This window comes from Lipophrys pholis, assembly GCF_963383615.2.
Source record: "Lipophrys pholis genome assembly, chromosome: 4".
NCBI classification, from domain to species: Eukaryota; Metazoa; Chordata; class Actinopteri; order Blenniiformes; family Blenniidae; genus Lipophrys; species Lipophrys pholis.
The window spans coordinates 24,567,593-24,588,832 of record NC_137637.1 but is presented as its reverse complement, the minus strand read 5'-3'; the positions used below and the strand labels follow the sequence as shown (position 1 = coordinate 24,588,832).

Below are 21,240 nucleotides of genomic sequence, written 5' to 3'. Positions count from 1 at the left end.
CTTCTCTTATTTATCTATTTATTTTTTCTCCATATGATATGTATAACATCTCGTACAGAAGCTCCGGAAGGCCCAGATGATCCAGGAGTACCAGACTCTCCTCGGGGTCCCTGAGCACCCTCCGGTCCACGAGCACCAGTAGGTCCAGCTTCTCCCTGATCACCAAACACAAGCAGACGAGCCAACAAGTCAGTATGGATATAGAGCAGGAATACTTTTTACTAATTTACTGTGTTTTCTCTATTGGTAAGTTGAAAAAAAAAAGGTACAAAAAGTCTTCTATTGTGGGCTCATATTAACCCAAAGTTAAATATACCACTATTACTACCGCATTATTTTAGGATGTCAAAACATGCAAAAATATACTGGATTTACTTGTAAAGTCACATATACAGATGCAGAAAATAGAATTAGCATGTTAGTAATGTAACACAATGAAAAAACAAATTACTACTACTACTACTACTACTACTACTACTACTACTAATAATAATAATAATAATAAAAATTGGAATCTGTAAAATGAACAGTTTATTCAAAACAGGCACAATACAACAGCTTTGATAAATGCGGAGTCATCAAAGTATAAACAGAGTATGACAGTGGCTCAATAAAATTGTCAGAACAAGAGCTGGACAGTATTTTCTGACTGTATTATTTTGTACACATTAAAAATGATTATTTAGTATGATAAATGTTTTCCCGGGTTTAAAACCTGCATTGCAATTTTAAACAGATTATTTTAGCCAGATTAAAATAAAAAGAAATGGAGTTTAATGTATAAGAAAACATCATTATATTATACGGTGGTCAAATGCATCCACTTCTGTAATAACTTTAACTTGTTTTGCTTCCATAAATATATTTTGTGCAACATGTCGCAGTGAGAAGAAATATTAAAAATGAAAGAAAAATATGTTTTGAGTGTCTCCTGAATGCTATCAATGCTAATTTGTTATCAGTAGCTTAAAGAGAAAAATAAAAGCTTGAAGCACTTTGGGCGGCCTGATGATTATTAATGTTACCTGGCAACATGAGAAACGGGACTTCCTCAGAGCTGTTTCTAAATAAAAGCATAGATTCAAATTTGAAGCCTGGTCCTGAAATGTCTCAAAACAGGCCTGTCTTATTAACGCTGCCTGTTCTGTTGGTTAAAGATAAAATACACTGCCAATGTCACCGGGGAGGAGGCTTCCTGACAGATGGGACCTTAATTCATATCACAAAGCTGAATATTTCCTTTTTGTCTTTAAACATACATGTTTATAACCATGTGTTCTTATATCCTCTATTGATGGTTATAATTATGCCATTTCTATGTGTTGTGTATTTTGTTTGTATTCATTATATTGCGGGGTATTTTCGGTGGTATTTTGTTTTGTGGTTGTTTGTGCTTAAACTCTTAAAAATCTACTCAATGTTTTCAGTCATATTCCTGAGTGTGGTGGTACTGCTGCTGATTTGAAGGAAGTTGAAAGAGTTCTCTTCCAATATCAGTAAATCACCCCAAAAAATAACAACAGGACGTTTCCTCAATACTTTTTGGGGGAGGCTGCCATCTTTGCCACACAAAAACAAAAACATTCATTACTTTAAATGAATAAATAGTGGTCAGTCAAAATGGCTTAAATGACAGCTAATGTTTATTTTTCATTCTGTAACTATACATTAATGAATCTACACTAAAAACTGCATTCACTGATATGTCTGTATGTACCACCCCTTGCTGATAACTAAATGCATTTTAATTTAAATATTAAATGTGTCTGTTTATATTTATCAGTTGTAGTGTCACCCCAGACCTACATATTGTACTGGAGAAAATAAAAACAGAAAAACAAACAAAGGATAGAACAGTAGACTATAGAAAAAAAAAAATCTTCTTTTCTTATCTTATTTATAACACCCTCTATAGAATATTTACACTATTTCTCCTCAGCACATATCCAGACCATCTCAATGTGGCTGAGCTCTAAACTGTGACGCGCAAGTGTCTATTCAGCTCTTCCATCTTAACATGACAACAGACTCGAGGTCGATATTCAACCTGACCACCCGCAGCGGGTTTCTCTTCTCATGATAGAAATGTTGTAGATGCGGTTCAAAGCATGAACATGTTCAGATTTCTGACGTTTGAAGGCTTTAAGTTCCATTAATTTTGGTATTTGTATATTAAGTGTTGCATTTTCAAGGCAACCAGTTTCCCCCAAATCATTGTCAGTGTGCTTAAAGGACGTTCGCTTCTGTTGAGATGAACTGAGGTCAAATTTCCCCTCCTCCTCCTCCTCCTCCTCCTCCTCCTCCTCCTCCTCCTCCTCCTATGGACACAAGCCAGACATTTTACCAGGCCAGTGGTATGCAGCCTCGTGCTGCTGAATGGAATTCCTCAGCTGCAGCATTGTAAGTCTTTATTGTGACATAATGAGAGTTTGTGGAAAAAATATTTATGTAATATTGCAAAGTGATACTTTTTCATCTTGGTGAGTTTATCGACAACAATATTATTTTATTGGCTCTGAAATGGTTTGAAACAGCTGCCAGTTGTTTTGGTTTTTTTTAGTTGGGGAAAAATTCTCAGCATTTTTGAGAGGATAGTTCAACTTAATATAGAACAGAAACAGTTCAGACGCAGAGGAAAATGTCCCTGTTTGTTCAGTAAAAGGAGCTTTGTTTATTCAGCTATGGTACAAGGAGCTGCGCTGTTTGTCTTTTTATTGCGTTGGTCTTTGGTCCTTTTAACTGTGCAAAGCTGTGCTCTTAAGACTTAAACCCCAATAAGAAAGAAACAAAACAAAAGCGGTCTGTGTGACATGAACGCTCTGGGATTTAACAAGTAGGTCGAGTCTGAACAAAGTGACGATTTTACCTTCTCCCAGCATGGGGCATCCACTGATATCTTTCACACTGAGTGTTCAGACTCTCCTGCAGACAAACATTTACCTATGCCATGTATTTCTTATAAGATACATAAACAACCCCCCCCCCACCTTCCTCCCCCACATCTTCAGCTGAGCGTCTCTTCACTACACCACTGGAAACTCCGGGATTTAGTAAAGAGAAACTTCATCTGTAAATCCCTGGAGACTTCCCAACCTATCAAAGAGCTTGCAGAAGAAAGCAAACCTCCAGCGCAGGAGCCTGAAGCACAAAGCTGAGTCTGTCTGCCATGCAGAAGGAATAAATCAGACGCAAAGCAGAGAGAGAGAGAGAGAGAGAGAGAGAGAGAGAGAGAGAGAGAGAGAGAGAGAGAGAGAGAGAGAGAGTCAGACAGTAAAAGGGAGCGAGAGACAGAGACTAACACTTTTAAACCCCCTCCTGCCCAATTTTCCACACAGATGGAATCTTAAAGCACTTTTCAATGCAGCACAGCTTTCTTCAATTTAAAGCGTTTCATCTTGTCCCTTCAAACTCCTCACTGAGCTGAGTGAGGCCGTTTTCTCACAAATGAATGTTTTGATTTGATTCAAAACGTCTTGGTACAACTGCAAGCAAACAATTTATTTTGGGAGGGGAAGATATTATGGAATATTTCAGCATAACTGAAATTAATTTATGCTGGATACTGATGTCCGAGAGGCGCATGGAGAAAAGCAAAATAAACACGATAAAGGATGAAGTTAAAGACAAAGACAAAGTCAAAGTCAAAGAAATACTTGGATGAATTTGCGGTTTACCTTTGTACCAGGAGAGCCGGGGAAACCTGGAGCTCCAGCAGGACCAACAGGACCCTGCAGAGAACAAAACACACAGTGTGTCAGTTCTGCTATTCATCAATGACACGTCCAGGTGTGGAGACTCACTGAGCCACACTGCAAAAAGCATTTGTGGGAATAAACTAGGATTTAATATGTGAATGCAATTGAGAGACATGAAAGCCAGTTCAATGACAGATACTTACAGGAGGACCAGCAGGACCAGACAAGCCATCATTTCCGCGAGCTCCCTGAAGAGAGGGAGTGATCCATTATGAGCGCATAGCAGGAGAAAACAGACGTGCTATTATGAAATTGATCTAGTAATTTTTTACAACCAGCCAATTGGCACAGCGGTTCACTCCAAGAAACTCTATACAATTTCTCAGAAATGAATACTTGTGGGGACGTTGACCTAACTCGGTCCTGAATTAAGTTTATTTTGTGTCTCTGTTGCTTCATTTAGGCTTAACTGAAACGTATAATGAAGAGAGTCATCGCTCCTATGTACAAACATCTTTCTGATGTTCACTGATTCATGTAGTTCATTACAAAGAGCAATTACTATGAACAAATATGACAACAACAGAACAAGGAGAAGGATTAATGACACCTACAGCAGCTCCGCTGGGTCCAGGACGTCCTCTCTCACCAGGCAAACCACGAGGTCCCTACACACGGAAAACACAGCGGAAGATGTCTTTAACACGAAGCAAAGGTAAACAAGTGCACAGTGCGTGTGTTGTTGTTCTGGCGTCCAGGAGTACACACCATGGGGCCGGGGGCGCCGTTCTCTCCAGGAGCACCAGACTCACCCTATAGGAGATGAGTTGTTAGTTAGTATAACTGATCAGTGTAAAAACAGACTCATTCCGATGTTATCTATCAATGAAAGCATGTCAATGAAAGTATACCTTTGATTGCTATATCGATTTTGGATTACATTCAAAACAAAAAAGGGGGACAGACACCAGCAGTCCAGTGCATCACTGCATGTTGCTGCAGCCTCCTACCTTTGAGCCAACAGATCCAGTTTCTCCCTTTACTCCATCAAGACCTGGGTAACCCTACATAGAGAGGAGCAGAGGGCACGCAGTTAGGAACCACAGTATCAAACGCCCCTTCTGGTTTATCTGTAAACTGTTAAGATAAGAAGACAAACTCACTCTGTGTCCTTTGATGCCCGGCAGACCAGGAGTTCCCGGGAATCCACGAGCTCCCTATGACGTAGCAGGAGGAAAGATGGAGGACATCAGTGTGACAGAGACATTCAAGGGAAGAGTCCAAAGTATTGCTGAGATGAGTACTGCACGCAAACACGTCTGCATTTATGCCATGAAAATAAAAACACAATACATATTATTCTTAAATACACCCTGGACAGATCACCAGTCCGTCAAATAGTTCTTTATAAACAGATTAAGTGCAATGCATTAACCACTGGTTAGACTAGAGACTTCACTATGATGAAATGATGAGTGATCATAAATGACTTCAGGACCCTGACCTCTCTGTTCAAGATCAGGATTAGTGATCTCTTATTACTGCCAACAAAGAAAAAAAAACAACTAATTGATATATCAATTTAATTTCACATCTCCACTACAGTTACATTAATAAACAAAATACTAATTTCCCTGTCATTTCAACTGTGTGCAGTTTTTCCATATTTTTAATTCAAGCTGTTTTCTTCCTCTGCTACAAAATTCACAAAATCACATGTCCATTTTAGATCTCGTATTTACAAATAAACTTAATAATTTTCTTTTTTTTAAATTTAAACCTATTGTCCAACATAACATACTGTTTCATATTGGAATGATTTTACATGCTATCAAAACATGCAAGACAAAATGCACATCAAACCCATTCTTGTGTTCTTTGATAATTGAGTTTTATTTTTTGTTTTGGAAATCCTTCATAGGTTCAGTCCATCTGATCTGACTGACCTGCTGTAGCTTCACTGCCCCTCAAGATCTTTTTAGGCCTGTAGCCACTTGGGTGATTTAGTTTTTGCAGTTTCAGCCCCAAACCTTTCAGAGTGGACTGCCTTTATATGCCAGGCAGGCTTTTAAATCATATTTTACCACTCACTTCTATTCATTTATTTTTTACTCAGTGTGAGAGTTGTTTTATATATTTCTTTATGCTTGTCATTTTTATTTAATTATCACTTTTGTGTTATCCATCCACCCATCTTCTATATCACTTTATCCAATTCAGGTACTTCAGTCCAAACACATTCACACCTATAGGTAATATTAAATTCATCGGCATAATTCAATTCAAATCCAAAGTCATATTTTTAAACTATGAGAGGAAACTGGGTCTCTAAGAGCTCTGTAAATAATTGAGATTGTTGTTTTTTGCTCTAGATTTATATTGGGATGGGTGAATATCATGCTAATCTGAGGTGAATTTCATACAATTATTGACTAGATAGATAGATAGATAGATAGATAGATAGATAGATAGATAGATAGATAGATAGATAGATAGATAGATAGATAGTTCACCTGAGGTCCAGTAGGTCCACGCTCACCTCCTTTACCAGGTTTGCCAGCCTCACCCTGAAAAACAATCACAAACATGCAAATAAGTACAGGTATATCAATTCATTTCTTTCCCTGTTTGTACCCGTGTTCCACTCTAAAAGTTTGCCTTATAAGGAGTTGAGTGTGATTGAAGAAGGACTCCTAGTGGACACAATCGGTTACATCACGTCTGGCGCCATCGTGTGGTTTGAAGTTGGGATTACATATTGATAACTACCAGTGAGCAATCAGAATTTGTACAATTAAAACGACTTTCATAAGACTTGTATAATGAGATAAGTTATTCAGAATACAATACAAAGTATTTTCTGCGCCCAAACAAGAAGTTCATCTGCTTTTAATGTTCCTCCCTGAACACATTTATGATGATCACAGGAAACAAAAGACACTTTGTGGCTTTATGACATAAACACAATGTAAAGATAAGCATGTTTATTGGTTTTAATTGGGAAAAATATTTCTCAGTTTGGTTTTAAAGTTACCTGTTATACATAAAGATTAGAGAAAAAAAAGTTTTTTCCACACACTTCTTGAATTGCAATTACAGAATTTGGTATAACTGTACAAATATAACAATAATGTTTTCCCTGAGCATATAAAGCAGATCCATCTGTGCAAATGTCAGATTTATTCATTCATAATTCTACACCTGCCAGTGAGAATGAATTATGTTCTCTCATTTTACTTGAAATTATAATCAATCAAATAGACTTAAAACAAATAATATAGACATTTTGATGAAAAGTCCAGTGAGGTAAGAACACATGCTGACTTAAGTGGGAAACACATAATAGCTTGTCCCTGACAATAATAACAACAGTAACATGATTCCTGAAGGTTGAAATATTACAATAACAGCTTAGCTCTGTCTTCACAGTTTTTGTTCATTTTGACATTAATTTGGGTCTATAATAAGATGCTATTAGTGTTTAAATGACAAACTGCTGTAAGAGGACACTAAGCCAACACTCTGCAGTCTGGGTCTGAGAGCTTCTACTTGTAAAATGAGAAATCCACGCTAATATCAAGGTACGACTGTTAGACTTACATCGTCTCCAGGTTTTCCAGGAGGTCCAGAAGGTCCACGGGGACCCATGGGGCCCTGTTGCAGAGAACACAAGCAAAGGTAAGACTGCTGCTACTCACAGCCAACAGAGGGCCACATTAGACAGTTCAAACTTCAGACTGTAATTCATGGTGACAACTCCTTGCTCTCAATGCAATCAGTGCAAACATACGGTTAGACAGAGAGGAGCTAAATGAGACACAGGCTTACTTGAACACATGACTTCGGTTACTTGCACTGACACAAGCAGTTAATAGTGTTTACATTCATTGAGAAGAATTGCAGATAGAAGAATTTAAAACAAGTTTTTCAACAAAAACAACCAAACAACCTGTCAAAATATCAGGTCACTGCAATTTGCACCACAGACTTGACTAGTTGTTACACTGGATGCTCTTACTGTTGCAACCAGAATCTAAACCCACATTCAAGGTCATTTTTAGAGAGAAACTGACATACTTCATATGTTTCCATAGACCAGGTAGACTAGTCGCTCATTCAAAACCCCAAAAAAAACCAAAAAAACCCTTTCTGTCTAATCGACTTACTAATCTGCCCTCACGATGCAGAGTAACAGCTTGAGCATTTCTGACTCATTGCCATCTTGAAGGCTTAAATGATCTCAAGACTCCAAGCTTGAGCAACACTGTGACCCCTCTCCAAGTGTCAGGTTAATTTGTGTAAAGAAGCTTGATTTTAATCGCACATAATGATGTGCTGGCACATTTTTAAAGCAGGGGGCATCTCAGAGACGTTCGGTCAGCCTATTCGAACTCCACATGAGCAGATTAATGCAGCAGCGGGGAGGCTTTTTATTGTCTCCCAGCTGAGAGTAGAGGGAGGACAAGGAAGACAGGGCAGATTGAAGATTTTGGTAGCAAAGAGCGTAAGAACGGAAAATGAAAAACGATGGGAGGGGAGGACAATCCTCTCGGGGTCAAGACATATCTGAGGACCATCTTCAAAGGTCAAGAGACACTCAATAAACACTGGAGGTTGTGAGTTAGGCAATGGGTGAAACTCTTGCAAAATCATTAATGTACTTTACAGAAATTATAGCAAAATAAAAGAGAAAAAAACCGGGTTATGGATATGAATGTTTTTGGAGGCTTATGATTCTGAAAAAAATAATCATATAGGGAATAAAGGGTGGCAATGAACTGCAGTATAATCACAGGAAGGTGTCTGTGTCTGTGTGTTGTGAGAGAACATCACTCTATTACTTTTGTTTTGATTCATGATTGGGTTTAACTGCAGTTTGCATCCATAAAGTTGCATTGCCGCCAACTAATTTCAAATTAAAAAAGCCATTTTATGGCCACTGAAATAAAAAGTTAAAAAGCCATGAGAAGTAAAGAAAAGAGGGTAGAAGGGAGGTGGAAAGCATTCAAAAATCAAAGTGACCACATAGTGAAAATAAAGCATGTGGCATTGTAGCTCAGGGTGTACTGTTCACTATGGGATACTTACAGATTGTCCGGGCTCTCCAGCCTCTCCTGGGTTGCCTTGGAAACCTTGCGGGCCCTAAAATGTAGAAAGAAGTGAGGTAATCTGATGAGACCAATCTTTTAGAAAATAGAAAAAAATGGTGTCTAATATTAAAAGAAAAGACAAAAATAAAATCTATTCATAATATCAGATAGTGTATTTTAGTTACAATTTCTGGCTTCTGTTTCTTAAATGTATATTTCTTGTTGGTTTTTCCTCAAAGTAAACAGAATATAGGAAACATGGCCATTTACTGCAGCCTATGAATTCTTTATTTTGACCTTTTTTTAAAATCTATTTACAATTTAAAGGCGCTTCCTGTCATATCTTAACACCTCGCTTTGTAATGGCATGAATTTATTTTAGTGTTCCTTCATTTTAATGCATTTTTAAACTCTTGAAATGCACTTTAAATTCTTTGTGTCTGAATGGTGCAACAACAATATACTGTATGTGCCTTGCCTGGTTGGCTGGAGAAAAAGTGCGATTTAGTTTTTTGTGATCAATATCCTGATATTTTATAGGCCAAATGTATTGGCGGAATGTTAAATAATAATACGATTATTGTGACAGTTTAAAGACAGCTACTCACATCATGCGTGTTTTCTAATCTGTATATTTCAATTCTAGTGAGAAGCTGTTGAGAAGCTCGTCAGTGTCAGAAACTTCAGTCTTAGAATTTGTATCCTGCTCCTGAATTCTATCGAAAAGCAAATTAAAGTCAAAACACGTGTCTCTTTACTTGTGTACTCAGAGTGTTTAAAGTATCGGGCTAAGTTACACAACATTAAAATGCAGCAATTTTACTTTGAGTCGGTGTCAAAAACAGAAAACTGCCCCATGAGTCGGTTCGTAACATGACCATGCAAAAGACAACCAAAGAAAAGGAATTGACAGAAACTCTTCAATCAAAGTAACAGCTGGATTCAGTGAGATCAGCTTAAATAGCTCAACAAAATACAAGAACTTGACAGCAGGTTGCAGTAAGATGCTGCAGTACCCGTTTGCTTGCCAAATGTCAAACAACACAAGGAATAATTGTTGAAAACATGCATGATGAAAGCTACAGAAATGGTGGGGTCTGAGAGATGGCAGGTTTGTGCAAACGTTTGCCAAGTCTAAAGCGAACGGTCGCAAAACAACGTGAATTCAACTTACAGGTTGTTCATGATAGCTTTTGTAAATGAGTGCATTAAATATGCTTGTGCTCGCTTGTACTCAGCACATGTAAAAGATTAACAGATGTTTGTAGAATTATGGTATAATTCAGTTAAGCTCAGCTGAGATCAAACAGCTGTATGTGTGTCCTGAAACTGAAAAGAAGCTTGTAGAAGAAGCTAAAAACAGGTTTAAGCCTATTTGTATGTGGGAGGAGGAAACGGCAGGTTGCCTCTGTTTGGGAGAGTCAGTCCAAATAGTCATTGTGAAGGGTAAAATGACAGGTGCTCTGCAGCGTGTCTGGGTTGTGGCGGAGGGAAAAAGCCCCGGAGCCTGCCGCTGGGGAGACAAAAATCAGCCTCTGTGTGTAACCTTACTCTGGAAAACAGCTCAGACTTATAAGACGGCTGTTATCTAACAGCCGCCGGTATTCACCTCTAGACTCTGAAAAGTTGACTGCCATTTTAAGGTCAGTATTGTCATTAAATACACTGGAGGAAGTTGGAATGGTGGCATAAGTACACCACCGACAGCGCATTGCAATTAAGAGATTTAGCCCAAGTATCCTGTCTGTGACCGAACACAGGATTTCACCTACAGGTGCACCTCGATGGTTGTTTTGGGAGGGCAGGAGGTACTTACAGGTGATCCGGAGGGGCCAGGTGGTCCTCTTGGTCCCATAGGGCCCTGAGGGGAGAGAACGAAAATGAACAAAGATTAAGATGACAGGTTGTTATATCCTTCATCACTAAGCACTGTTTAAAATCACACAGACACATAAATCACACAAAAGAGTATATTTTAAATTGACCAGTTGTGTATTTTTAGTCTTAAACTTTTGCTCCCGCCGGATTTCAGTCAGAAGCAAAAATATAACATATCACCTGCGTTGCCCCAGAGCTACTCAACACTCAGCAGCTCCACTTGTCAAAAGCATAAATCTTGAAAGAAATTCTTCAGTGGCATTCAGAGCTTCTCTTTCCACCTCTTTTCATCACCATTTTCTTCTTCTCTCAGCTACGTCTCCCACCCGCTGTGTGTTTCTGTGGTTCAAAGGTCATCAGCTGTGGTGTTGTACTCTTGAAAGAGGAGATTAAACTCTCCATGACTTCCTAACGCAGCAACACTGCGGTGACGTGTTTGCTCAAAGAGAAGTTCTCTCGTCAGGGAGGGAAATTTCTTCACTAAACTCTGCCTGACTCAATCTTAATCGGCTGTGCGGGAGCTTCTGGCTATAGTCAGGAGCCAAAGCGATTTCTGCTCAAACTTCATGCGTCAGCGCTCCACAAGAGAAAATCACATTGTGTGGAAGCGGCAAGCCAAATGTGCTTTTTTTCCCCCCTCTTCGTCACCACACACAAGACGAATACAAAAAGGATGAAACTGCAGACACCTGCTTTCAATAATATTTTCACAATTTTGACGTTTTCTTGCAGAAAGAGTCATCTTGATTTATGGTAACTTGTGACAGCTGTTCTCCTGGATGAAAAACGTATTCCTTTCAGATCGGGAATGGTATCCAAGGAAAACGTTGCGGCGCAGCACACTGGTCCTCAGAAACGAATACAAGTCACCTTTCAGTGGGTGTGGGAAGCCTTTGCCACAGCGAGGGAAGGAACATATCAATGGGGCTCTATATCCTATAGAGTGTGTGTTTATGGGACGTGCATGTATGTATGTAGACACATATTTCAGTGAGACTGTTGTTAGTGTTTGGTATATAGGTGGTGAATATAAGTGGGGGTACTGATGAAATGTGGGAGGAGTTACATGCTTGACTTGAGATTTAACATTGGTTCCACTTTGCGCCTTCATTAAGCTGGTAAACGCCAAAGTAAACGTGGGCTGACCCAGTATTGTGCTGCGCGCTCGCACATGTGGCAGGACAGTCAGCCCGAGTGAAGCCACACAGATGGTTCCTGACTGAGAGGATATTATCGACTCCCCCCCACCCCCGCCCGCCCCACCACCATCCGCTCCCTCCTGGAGTCTCAGTGCTCTGCTCTGCTGCAGCGCTGCCAAACTGTGGCTCTCCAAACCAAAATAGCTCCCAGTGTAACGCCATCATAAGCAGGCTGCCATGCCAGTTAACCAGCGGCTACTGTGGTTATTCACAAGTTTGAAATATAATGAGAATCAATGGCTGTTTCCTCAGCTTATAAAATCACCCCTCTGTACTCCATGAGAGGTATTTGATTTCCATCATGACGGAATTTTGGGTTGCTGTCCTCTCTGCCGCCAAGAAAAGTTCACTTTTATCCCAAAACCGTAACAAAACACTGCAAATCATTATGGCGTATTTGCATCACCAGTCTTCACTGTTCCTTTAACTCCTGGATGGGATCAAATCCTATGAGGTACTCTCCTCCCCTGATGAGGAATAATGACAACGTCGTCTCCATTGCCATCTGTAATAGAGCGCTTTTGAGTGGCACCAGGTCCTGTCATCTCTTGCTCACCATTGGTCCTTGCATCACACCCATCTGTGCTCCGCCAGCCTTCTCGTCGAAACCACCGGCCATCTGAGCAGCAAAGTTCTGCAAAATGCAAAAGACAGCATGTCTTCATCGACTTTTACCGTCATCAACAAATGCATCTGTGAGAGGAATCAAAAGGTTAAACTGAGATATGCATCAAATTCCACCACATATTAAACAGTCGGTGGTAAGAAATCTACCAGCTATCTAAAAAGTTGAATGTGTTTTTATTGTACTGGAGTTTGGAAGACACTGTTTCATTTAGACAGATCATGTTCATGTTTCAGAGATTCGTAGTAGCAGAGCAGATTATGTGAATCCTGATGCAAACAGAGGGCATGTGAACACTTTTCACAAAGACTTCTTATTGCCCACCCCCCTCCTCAAAAAGCTCATTCTCTGTTCGCTCCTTTTCTCCTACAAAGAATGGGTGGCATTTGGTCTATTCTTTCTGTCTGCATCCACCCACTGTTGTCTGTCTGCCTCCTCCCATGGCAGGCCGTTTCCCAACCTCTTTTGTGCTCCTGGACTCTTTCTTGGCTGCGTTTTTATCCCCCCTCTCAGCTTATTCCAGCCAGTGAACCCATTTCTGGCCTCGTATCAGTGTTCTATCGGTCAGCTCTGACGCCTGCAGGGAATGCAAACCCACCACTCCGGCTCATCGGGGGATACTTACTCCACCAAGGCCAGGGGGTCCATTAGGTCCTGGAGGTCCAGGGGGGCCGGGGTTTCCGGGGGTACCAGGCTCACCATCTCTGCCACGGGGACCAGGGCTTCCCTGAAACAGATGAATAAAGTTTTAATAATTTGAAAATTCTAGTTTTTGTTTGTGAAAAAGGTCGTACCAAGTAGCTAATCGCATTCAATTTCGGTGATTAAAGTTTTTCTTAGTAATAATTCAGAAAGTAGTATTCATTGGAGTAACTGAATAAATAATATATACTAAAGACATTTTAACCAATAACTGCAAACATTGAAATTTTACTTCAAATTTGTAGACGTATTTCCCCTTTTTCCATGTCTATCATTGTTGTAGTGGTTTAGTTCAGTTTTTGTGGCCCTAACAATGATCAGGCTTTTCCATCAATACAATGAAACAGAAAATAATTAAAAAACTGCAAATCAGAGAATTTCTGGCTGATGAGCTGATTAATCAGGTAATGACTGCTTCTGCTTTACTCAGTTAAGTGCATTTAAGTGTTGTGTGTGATCCTAAACCACACATTCTTTGCTTTTTGTTGTAATTTCATTGTTGAGTCCGTTTGAAATACGCTGTTAAAAATGTTCTCAATATTCCGAGCAAAAGAGTTTATTCGTTTCAGGCCCGTGTGCCAACATTTCTTTGGATAAATCATTACACAGATGATAGCAAGTGATACTCCGCAACATTAGTCGGATACTGTTGACAGAAGCCTAAAGATCAATTGAACTCGCTCCAAACGGCACCAGCAGTCTGCATGAGAAAAACTCGACCATCCAACACCTGCTTGCATCGAAGAACGATTCACGGCAGGATCATCTCACACTAATTGCACATAACAACAAATGTGAAAATGCAAATGTAAAAGGAAAACCCTTTCTAAATATACCATTGAAGATATGAAATCTGCAAGCTGCAGCGCAGGCTGATGATTTATCACACCGCCTGGCATACCTCTGTGCATGTAGTGACAAATTACCCTGTGAGGAATCCCCAACCAAAAAAAATGTGCCGCACGACAACCTGAAATGCTGTTTAGCTTGTGCTCGCCAACACTCAATGCACCTTGCATTTAACTCCTTGCCTGCAGTCATTATCACGTTAAAGTGTTGTTGCATTGATGAGACGATCAAAGTTGCCAAAAACGCTGCTGAGTTCCCACAGTGGTTGATTGAGAGACGCAGAGGTTCACGCTACAAGTCTCCTACAGCCTTACATCTGTTAAACAACCCAGACCACACACCCAAATGGTAATGACACATGACTAGTTAGACTGAGCCGCTCAATGAAAGGATGCCATTCTGTAAACCTGCGAGCTATGACAGATCCCCCGTGCCCACCCTCCTAGAAGCAGTCACACTCAATAGGACATACTGTGCTTCTGAAGAGAGCTGAGTGCCGTACTTTATTCAGGTTCAGTGTGAGAAAAATCACAAAAAGCAGATTGACCCCCCCCCCCCCCCCATATTTTAACTTGGTGTTTAACTTACCTTTTCTCCCTTATCTCCTCTCGATCCGCGGGGTCCTTGCTCTCCTGGTGGGCCCTGGGCGAACAGGAGAGAGTGAAGTAGTCAGTAACTTCAGGTGTTCTCGCCGTACAGAAACAGCTGGAGCTTTTGAACTCTGCTGCTGTCGTGTCACTTTCCACTTCCTGTCACAGTAACTGCCAATTAAATTTAATACCTATATAGGTTGTCTGAATGCACTCTTTGCTTTTTTCACTGTGCAATAAAAAACAGACGAGCAGTATGAATATATACAGCAGGAGTTTTCAAAGATGTCAGAGGATGACCCCCATGCCAGCTCTCATACTGCGAGTTTAATCTCACACCAAATTGTAGTTAAAAGCTGGACTTCTTAACCATTTTTTTCATATTACAAGATGCAATTGTTGGGTCTTTATATATAGTCTGCAAATGTTGTTACACTTAATGATCTTGCAGATTTCTACGAGCAATATGTTGGTCTGTGTGTTGTGTATTCATCCTTGATCAACGTATAGAAATAAGTGCCTACCATGGGGCCACCTGGTCCTCTTGGTCCTACAACCTGTGCAAGAAAAGGAAGAAAGACAAGAGTTCACTTCTCAATGTATCTAATGTTATCTGTAATCTGTAGGTGGACCACTGAGGCTGACATGTACCAGATGTATTTACACATGAGCGCTTTTGGGAAGCATTATCTTCCTCCCATAACGGCAGACTTGTTAATTACTAATGTCTTCGGGCAAAAGATTATAAGAAACTTACAATAAACAATGCCTTCCTATTTCCTACCATGAATCTGTATTCGCTCTGAGGGGCAAAACATTTCCAGGTGTGGCGCTGCAGCAGCAGCAGATGGGGACTCTCTCTCTCTCTCTCTGAGAATCTTTATGGAGGATGATGTGGAGCCCATATTGTACTTGACTGTCTTCCTCCTCCTCCTCCTCTTTTTCAATCCGTTGAAACTTTATGTATATTCTTAAACTATTTTATAGGACTGAGTTATAAATACTAAAGCTGCTTTTACACATGTACAGATCGAAGCATAATATGCTACTGTAACAGCAGTCCTGGACAATATCCACGAGTACATTTACTCAAGTAATTTACTCTTATATAAAGTAGCTTGGAAGTACCCATAATTTTCTTTCACATCTTCTTTCAGAGATTTCAAACTGGTGTTAACGAAACAGCCTCAGGTAACGTAAAGACAATATTGAAGTGTCTTTCACTGTTGGCGCCTACTTACATCAGTAATGTCTCCGGGTTCACCTTTCTGACCCTGACAAAACAAAGATGAAACATAAAAACAGAATATCAGATAAGAAGTACAGACAGATTACCAAACCTTTACTTATTCTGGGGATTAATCTAAACTGAGTTTGTGAAAAGAGACCATGTTTATGAGCACTTCAAACGGAAAATGTAAAGCTTTATCAGGATATTTTTTTCCAGAAACATATTCTCTATAGCAGTGGCAGACATTTAATGTAAAGAATTGGCAACACATTTTGATATCAAAGTACAATCTCAATCCATACACTAATGATAATAATAATCTTTATGCGTATAGCACTCCTCGCACTTGAAGTGCAGCTCAAAGTGCTTCACATGAAATAATACAAGTAGTGAGAGTGGCTGAGACCTTGAATGATGAACAAAGTTATTTAAAGGTGACATAAAAAGACACAATAAAAATCAAGAATAAGACAAGAGACAGAATTAAAAACCAAAAATTGTCATTCAAAGCAAGAAGCTGTTTCTTAAAAACTCCCCATTGATTGTGTGCATCTCTCTCTCTCTCTCTCTCTCTCTCTCTCTCTCTCTCTCTCTCTCTCTCTCTCTCTCTCTCTCTCTCGCTCTCTCTCTCTCTCTCTCTCTCTCAAACATACACAAAAAGCCTTCAAGTACCCTACAGTTTCTCACCTTTGCTCCAGGTGCTCCTGTTGTGTGATTGAAGAGTTTATGAAGGGAGAACAGATCACAGTTAATGAATGAAAACACCACACAAGAAAGAAAAAACAACAAACATCCAGGTGGGTTACGCAATATTTCTCAAAAAGTAAGTAAGACAGTAAGTTTGTTCTGGAGACCTGCTGCATTCCGTTAAATGAAACTAGAGTAAAGACCACCACCAACTCATAGTTTTAGTAATATGAAGAGCCCATTGTGAAGGCTGACACTCCATCTTAAAGTAAGGAAGCAAAAGCAAAGCAGCTGCAGCTACGCGCAAAGAAATGGGAGTAGTCTACACAAAGTATTATCAACAATACATTTGCATTATAACTTAACCGTGATGAATTTTAAAGAACTGCGCATAAATTGCGACTTGTTTACAAACCTCTACGATGACCTCTCAAGTAATGAGTGAGCGAACAATATGAATTATCTAATGATGTTTTTTTATGTGGTTAATGACTTTAAATTGTTCATGTGTTTCACATATTTCCTACTAAGCACGGCATTATGTCCCAAAGTGGAAAGTAAGTACATTAAAAGCATTACGATTAGAATATACAAGCATGCATTGCAAACAGTGACACATCTGATTTCACCCATGCTCCTCAGCTGTTTATTGTTTCAGGGCTGCACCAGCACTGTTTGGATTTTGGAGTCTGTGTTTATCAGGAACCAATGGCACTTTGAAATGTGGTGAATGGCTCCTTCAAAAAGTCTGAACTCTCAGCAGAGTGTCACACTCCTTCCCTGCCATCAGATCTGCAGAAATCCACAGAGAGGATATAGAGTAGAAATGTGAAGCCGCGTCTGCCTCACTGAGGTATTTCCTTAATGACTCCCATATGTTTTCATGATTCTCAGGGAAGGAGAGAGTATTCAAACAAGCTGGGGCCAAGGTGAGCCGGCCATGGAAAAATGATTGTGAGGTAGCATTTCGCTGAAATCCTGACAGATGTGCCACTGTTATTGCTATTTCTCATCATTTGTTTACTTTGGGGATAGAAAACTGTATTGAAATCAAAGGTTGGTGCAGTATATATATATAAAAAAAAAATGCCTGTTGATTATGTTAAAGTGACAGAGCTTAAACAGCAGCTGGGCAACCTTTGATTAATACCAAATGGTCAGTGTGGCGCTTTCTTTTCTCCCCAAAGTAAACTGTATGATTGTGTACAGTAATTTATTTATGAGAAGTGTGATATAAATAAATTACAACCAATGGGTGGAGACTGGTCAGCAGCGCAGATGGGGCAACACTCTCCAAATGGGATTTCAGGTTTGGGGCAGTCTTTTAGCTCCTCGCAGACAATTTCATCACACAGGACGGTTCCGGTATCACACACACAGATGCGACAAGGCTCTGGTTTCCATACGTCCTTATCACTATACCGCTGTCCATCCTGTACACAGCTAAAAGCATCCTCCTCTGTGTGTCAGGGCATAGCAAGAGACACACAGAAGTCCAGACAGGTAGACAGTGAAAGGGGAAAAAGGGAAATTATGCATCAGATGTGAACATCAGTCATTGTAATGCAAAACATTCAACAACAACATCAACAAGTATTCAACACAATGCAAATTATGCCTTTGAGATATGAAACAAATCATTTGGAAAACAGGTCACCTGAGTCTACCCGGTTACTTTAAAGTGCAAATACAAAAATAAAGTGAACGTAAAGAAAAGTGTTTTCTTGTATGATGCAGACTGAATTCATTAAATCATTTGTTTGGTTGGCTTCACTGCATTAACTAAAAGCTACCCTAAAGTTGAAAATCTCTTTAAACGTGATAACAGCTGTATGCATCTTATTTACTATTACTCTTAATCTTTTAAACACAGTGTTCACATGCCAAAATAAACTTTTCATGTATTTCAGTGGTGAATAAGGTGAATCTGATTTCATGACACCAGTAATAAAAGAAAGTATTTTACTAAAGAAACTGAAAATCCCATTTTAATTGATTTGTTTTACAGTTGAATGCTTGGTTCAATAAAAACCCATTTAATGGCTTAAAAGCATGAGATGTTATGTTATTGTTCAAAAATATAAACCTTTAAATTCTCACATTTTAAAGGCCTTTGTAGGAGAACATATCAATTTGGATAGACCTTTCTTAATTCCCTCTTCATACTTATCAGAATAGTGGATGATTCTTCAATTGCTTGTGTGATGACGGGTAACAAACCTTTTCAAGACTATTAATATTGAATACAACCAATTACCCAACATTTGGATCTAATAATTCAATATAAATGCAATGCCAGATGTAGCCACAAGGTGGCAGCCTAACCTCAAAGAATTACAGTTCAAGCGGAGAAAAACCTACAGGAAACCTCCAATAACTTCACAGGTCCTGGAGACCCTCTGCCTGAATTCCTCCACAAGATAAATATAGGGCCAGTTTACATTGCGGGAGACACCCTAATTTAGTGCAAAGAAGACAGATGGTGCATTCAGCGAATTGAAATGTTTGTATTTCTCTTTCAACGAACCACAGTCCAGCCAGGAGTGTGCAAGGAAATGATTAGGGGGGCCAATCGAGTTTGAATACAGCTACTGTACCTGCTCTGAATTCCACCACTCAGGATATCAAACACTAGATATAGGGTGTTTACAATGATTAGGTTCATTTTCAGTTTGACAGCTACCTCAGCTGTTAGCATAGGATCAAACACGTGCTGAAAGAAAGACTGACTGGAGCCACTGAACCTATGCGGAGGGGTTTTTGACGTACAGACAGAATGGCCTCAGGGTGCAGGCTGCTGAAAGGGTGAGTGCACAGGGAGCAAGTACAGTAGCTATATTTACCTTTGCGTGCGGCTTAAGTCTAGGTAACCTAACGGACCTTAGCGGCAATGAATGCGGCCTTTCTGGAACGGGACAGAGTGGCCAATTCACAGACTACTGCCTTGTATAAACACGGGGCACATTTTAAACCCCCATCTGGAAGCCATAGCTGTGTCAGATGCCAGTTCAAACACGTCTGAGAAAAGTAAAACGGCCAGTTTTCATTCACATGCCTCGCAGTTTTGACATTTCGTTTTGCAGGCTCTTCTGTGCACTATCAAAGTCCTGCACCTGTCCTTTCACTGGCTCAAATATGAAAGATCCTTCTGATATTGGATACTGTGGGACAAGAGATCCTCTATATGTTGGAGAACTGACAGAAAGTTTTTTTTTGGGGGGGGGGGGGGGTCTGTGAGGATAATGTGGAAGCTTTCTCTACTGTGTGTTGGCAGCCATACTGTTTTCCAGAGGAGGAAAATGAACAATGAAAATTGTAAAGTGAACCCAGGTGTACTTTGAGGCTCTTAAATCGACATTATTTTCACAGTTTGTGGGCAGAGTAACTATATTGGTGGATGATAAGCTTTCTAACCCCTTGGCCCTCATGAACCTTCAGTCAGCTGCTAAAGGAATAAACAGACCTGATCCATCTTCTCAGTGAGTGACTCCAGGTCACCAATCCAGGTGTACTCAGGTCACAGTCAGACCTCTTTACCATTTTACCATCTCCCCCACTGCTTACACTTAGAAAACAAGGGCTTGCTATATATCCACAGACCTACATCTTTGACAAGGTAACCTGAGAATTGCATTTGCTTTGAGTATTTCCCACTTTTTTTTTCTTTCTTATTCTGGAAAAATATACCTTTTCTTTGCTTCTAAATGTTGGTATGCTTGACTCATTGCAGAGTGTGAAAACTGTGCCGCTAAACGCCACAATAATAAAGTCTCTGTCTTATATTTTTCCAATCACCTCTCTCTGGCACCCTGGCTCTGGCTTTTTTGTGGGGGCTGGACTGTCACAGCTTTTGGGTAATCTTTTAAGCAGATGGAAACCCTGAAATCATATGGAACATTATTTCTGGCCCCAAATCTGCTGGCACACATCCTTTCCCAAATGTCTCCTGTGAATACTTAAAATCAATAATAATGATGAATATTTTCACTCTAGTTTTGAACTGAGAAATAATCGTCCTTTCACTTTTAGGGATGGATATGGACATAAGCAGGGTTCGATCCTTAATGCAGTTCACATCAAGATAGCAACTTTAAAATGGTATTTTTTAAATGGAAATTCAAGTTATTAGTCCACCTTTCCGCACCAACAAGCTGGGATTCGCCTGGATGCCCTCTGACAGCAAAGGAATGTTAACACTTTTCACCAAAGGCCCTTGAGCCTGACCACCTTTCACTTTTTGCACTTCCCTCTCCCCCTCCCCCCCATATTAAATGAATCTGCAGTTACAACAGGAGTCTGTCAAGTCCCCTAAAGCACCCACAGGTGTCTGGCAGTTCAATTTCAAGAAAGAAGTGGGAGCTATGGTGAAGCGTTGAACTCGGTTTACTGCTGGGAAAACTTTCTCCATTTTATTTGTGCAATTTTACAAATTATAGCTATGAACTAAAGTTAGAATGAAAATAAAAGATTAGTCTGGAAAGAAAATCAGAAGCAAGAAAAGGAATTATGCGCTCCTGCTTGGAGCGCATAATCTTGCGTAAAAGTCGCGCACTTCTCCATCTATTTCCTTCGCACTTTACAAACTGTATTTCTATGAAATGCTCCACAACTTACAGAAACAAAACGATTACCATTTACGGTAAGGTGAATCTCGACGACTATTATCACCTCTAAAGCTTGTTTAACGCAACAAA

At 39.9% G+C, this 21,240-nt stretch overlaps 1 protein-coding gene across 4 annotated transcripts in view; it reads right to left on the bottom strand.

Annotated features, from left to right (window-relative positions):
• Nucleotides 1–21,240, bottom strand: part of col2a1b (collagen, type II, alpha 1b) — a 50,528-nt gene that overhangs the window by 28,714 nt on the left and 574 nt on the right. The window contains exons 2-19 of one of the 4 annotated variants that reach the window (XM_080460743.1): nucleotides 17,796–18,005; nucleotides 16,547–16,563; nucleotides 15,870–15,902; nucleotides 15,153–15,185; nucleotides 14,627–14,680; nucleotides 13,113–13,214; nucleotides 12,419–12,496; nucleotides 10,602–10,646; nucleotides 8,784–8,837; nucleotides 7,296–7,349; nucleotides 6,209–6,262; nucleotides 4,859–4,912; nucleotides 4,706–4,759; nucleotides 4,464–4,508; nucleotides 4,310–4,363; nucleotides 3,899–3,943; nucleotides 3,675–3,728; nucleotides 57–155 (exon numbers count right to left, since the gene is read on the bottom strand). In XM_080460743.1, the coding sequence (XP_080316869.1) occupies nucleotides 57–155; nucleotides 3,675–3,728; nucleotides 3,899–3,943; nucleotides 4,310–4,363; nucleotides 4,464–4,508; nucleotides 4,706–4,759; nucleotides 4,859–4,912; nucleotides 6,209–6,262; nucleotides 7,296–7,349; nucleotides 8,784–8,837; nucleotides 10,602–10,646; nucleotides 12,419–12,496; nucleotides 13,113–13,214; nucleotides 14,627–14,680; nucleotides 15,153–15,185; nucleotides 15,870–15,902; nucleotides 16,547–16,563; nucleotides 17,796–18,005 (1,139 nt within the window). Of the gene's footprint in view, nucleotides 1–56; nucleotides 156–3,674; nucleotides 3,729–3,898; nucleotides 3,944–4,309; nucleotides 4,364–4,463; nucleotides 4,509–4,705; nucleotides 4,760–4,858; nucleotides 4,913–6,208; nucleotides 6,263–7,295; nucleotides 7,350–8,783; nucleotides 8,838–10,601; nucleotides 10,647–12,418; nucleotides 12,497–13,112; nucleotides 13,215–14,626; nucleotides 14,681–15,152; nucleotides 15,186–15,869; nucleotides 15,903–16,546; nucleotides 16,564–17,792; nucleotides 18,006–21,240 lie in introns of all 4 variants that reach the window. The other 3 variants (XM_080460744.1, XM_080460746.1, XM_080460745.1) reach the window with 3 other exon arrangements.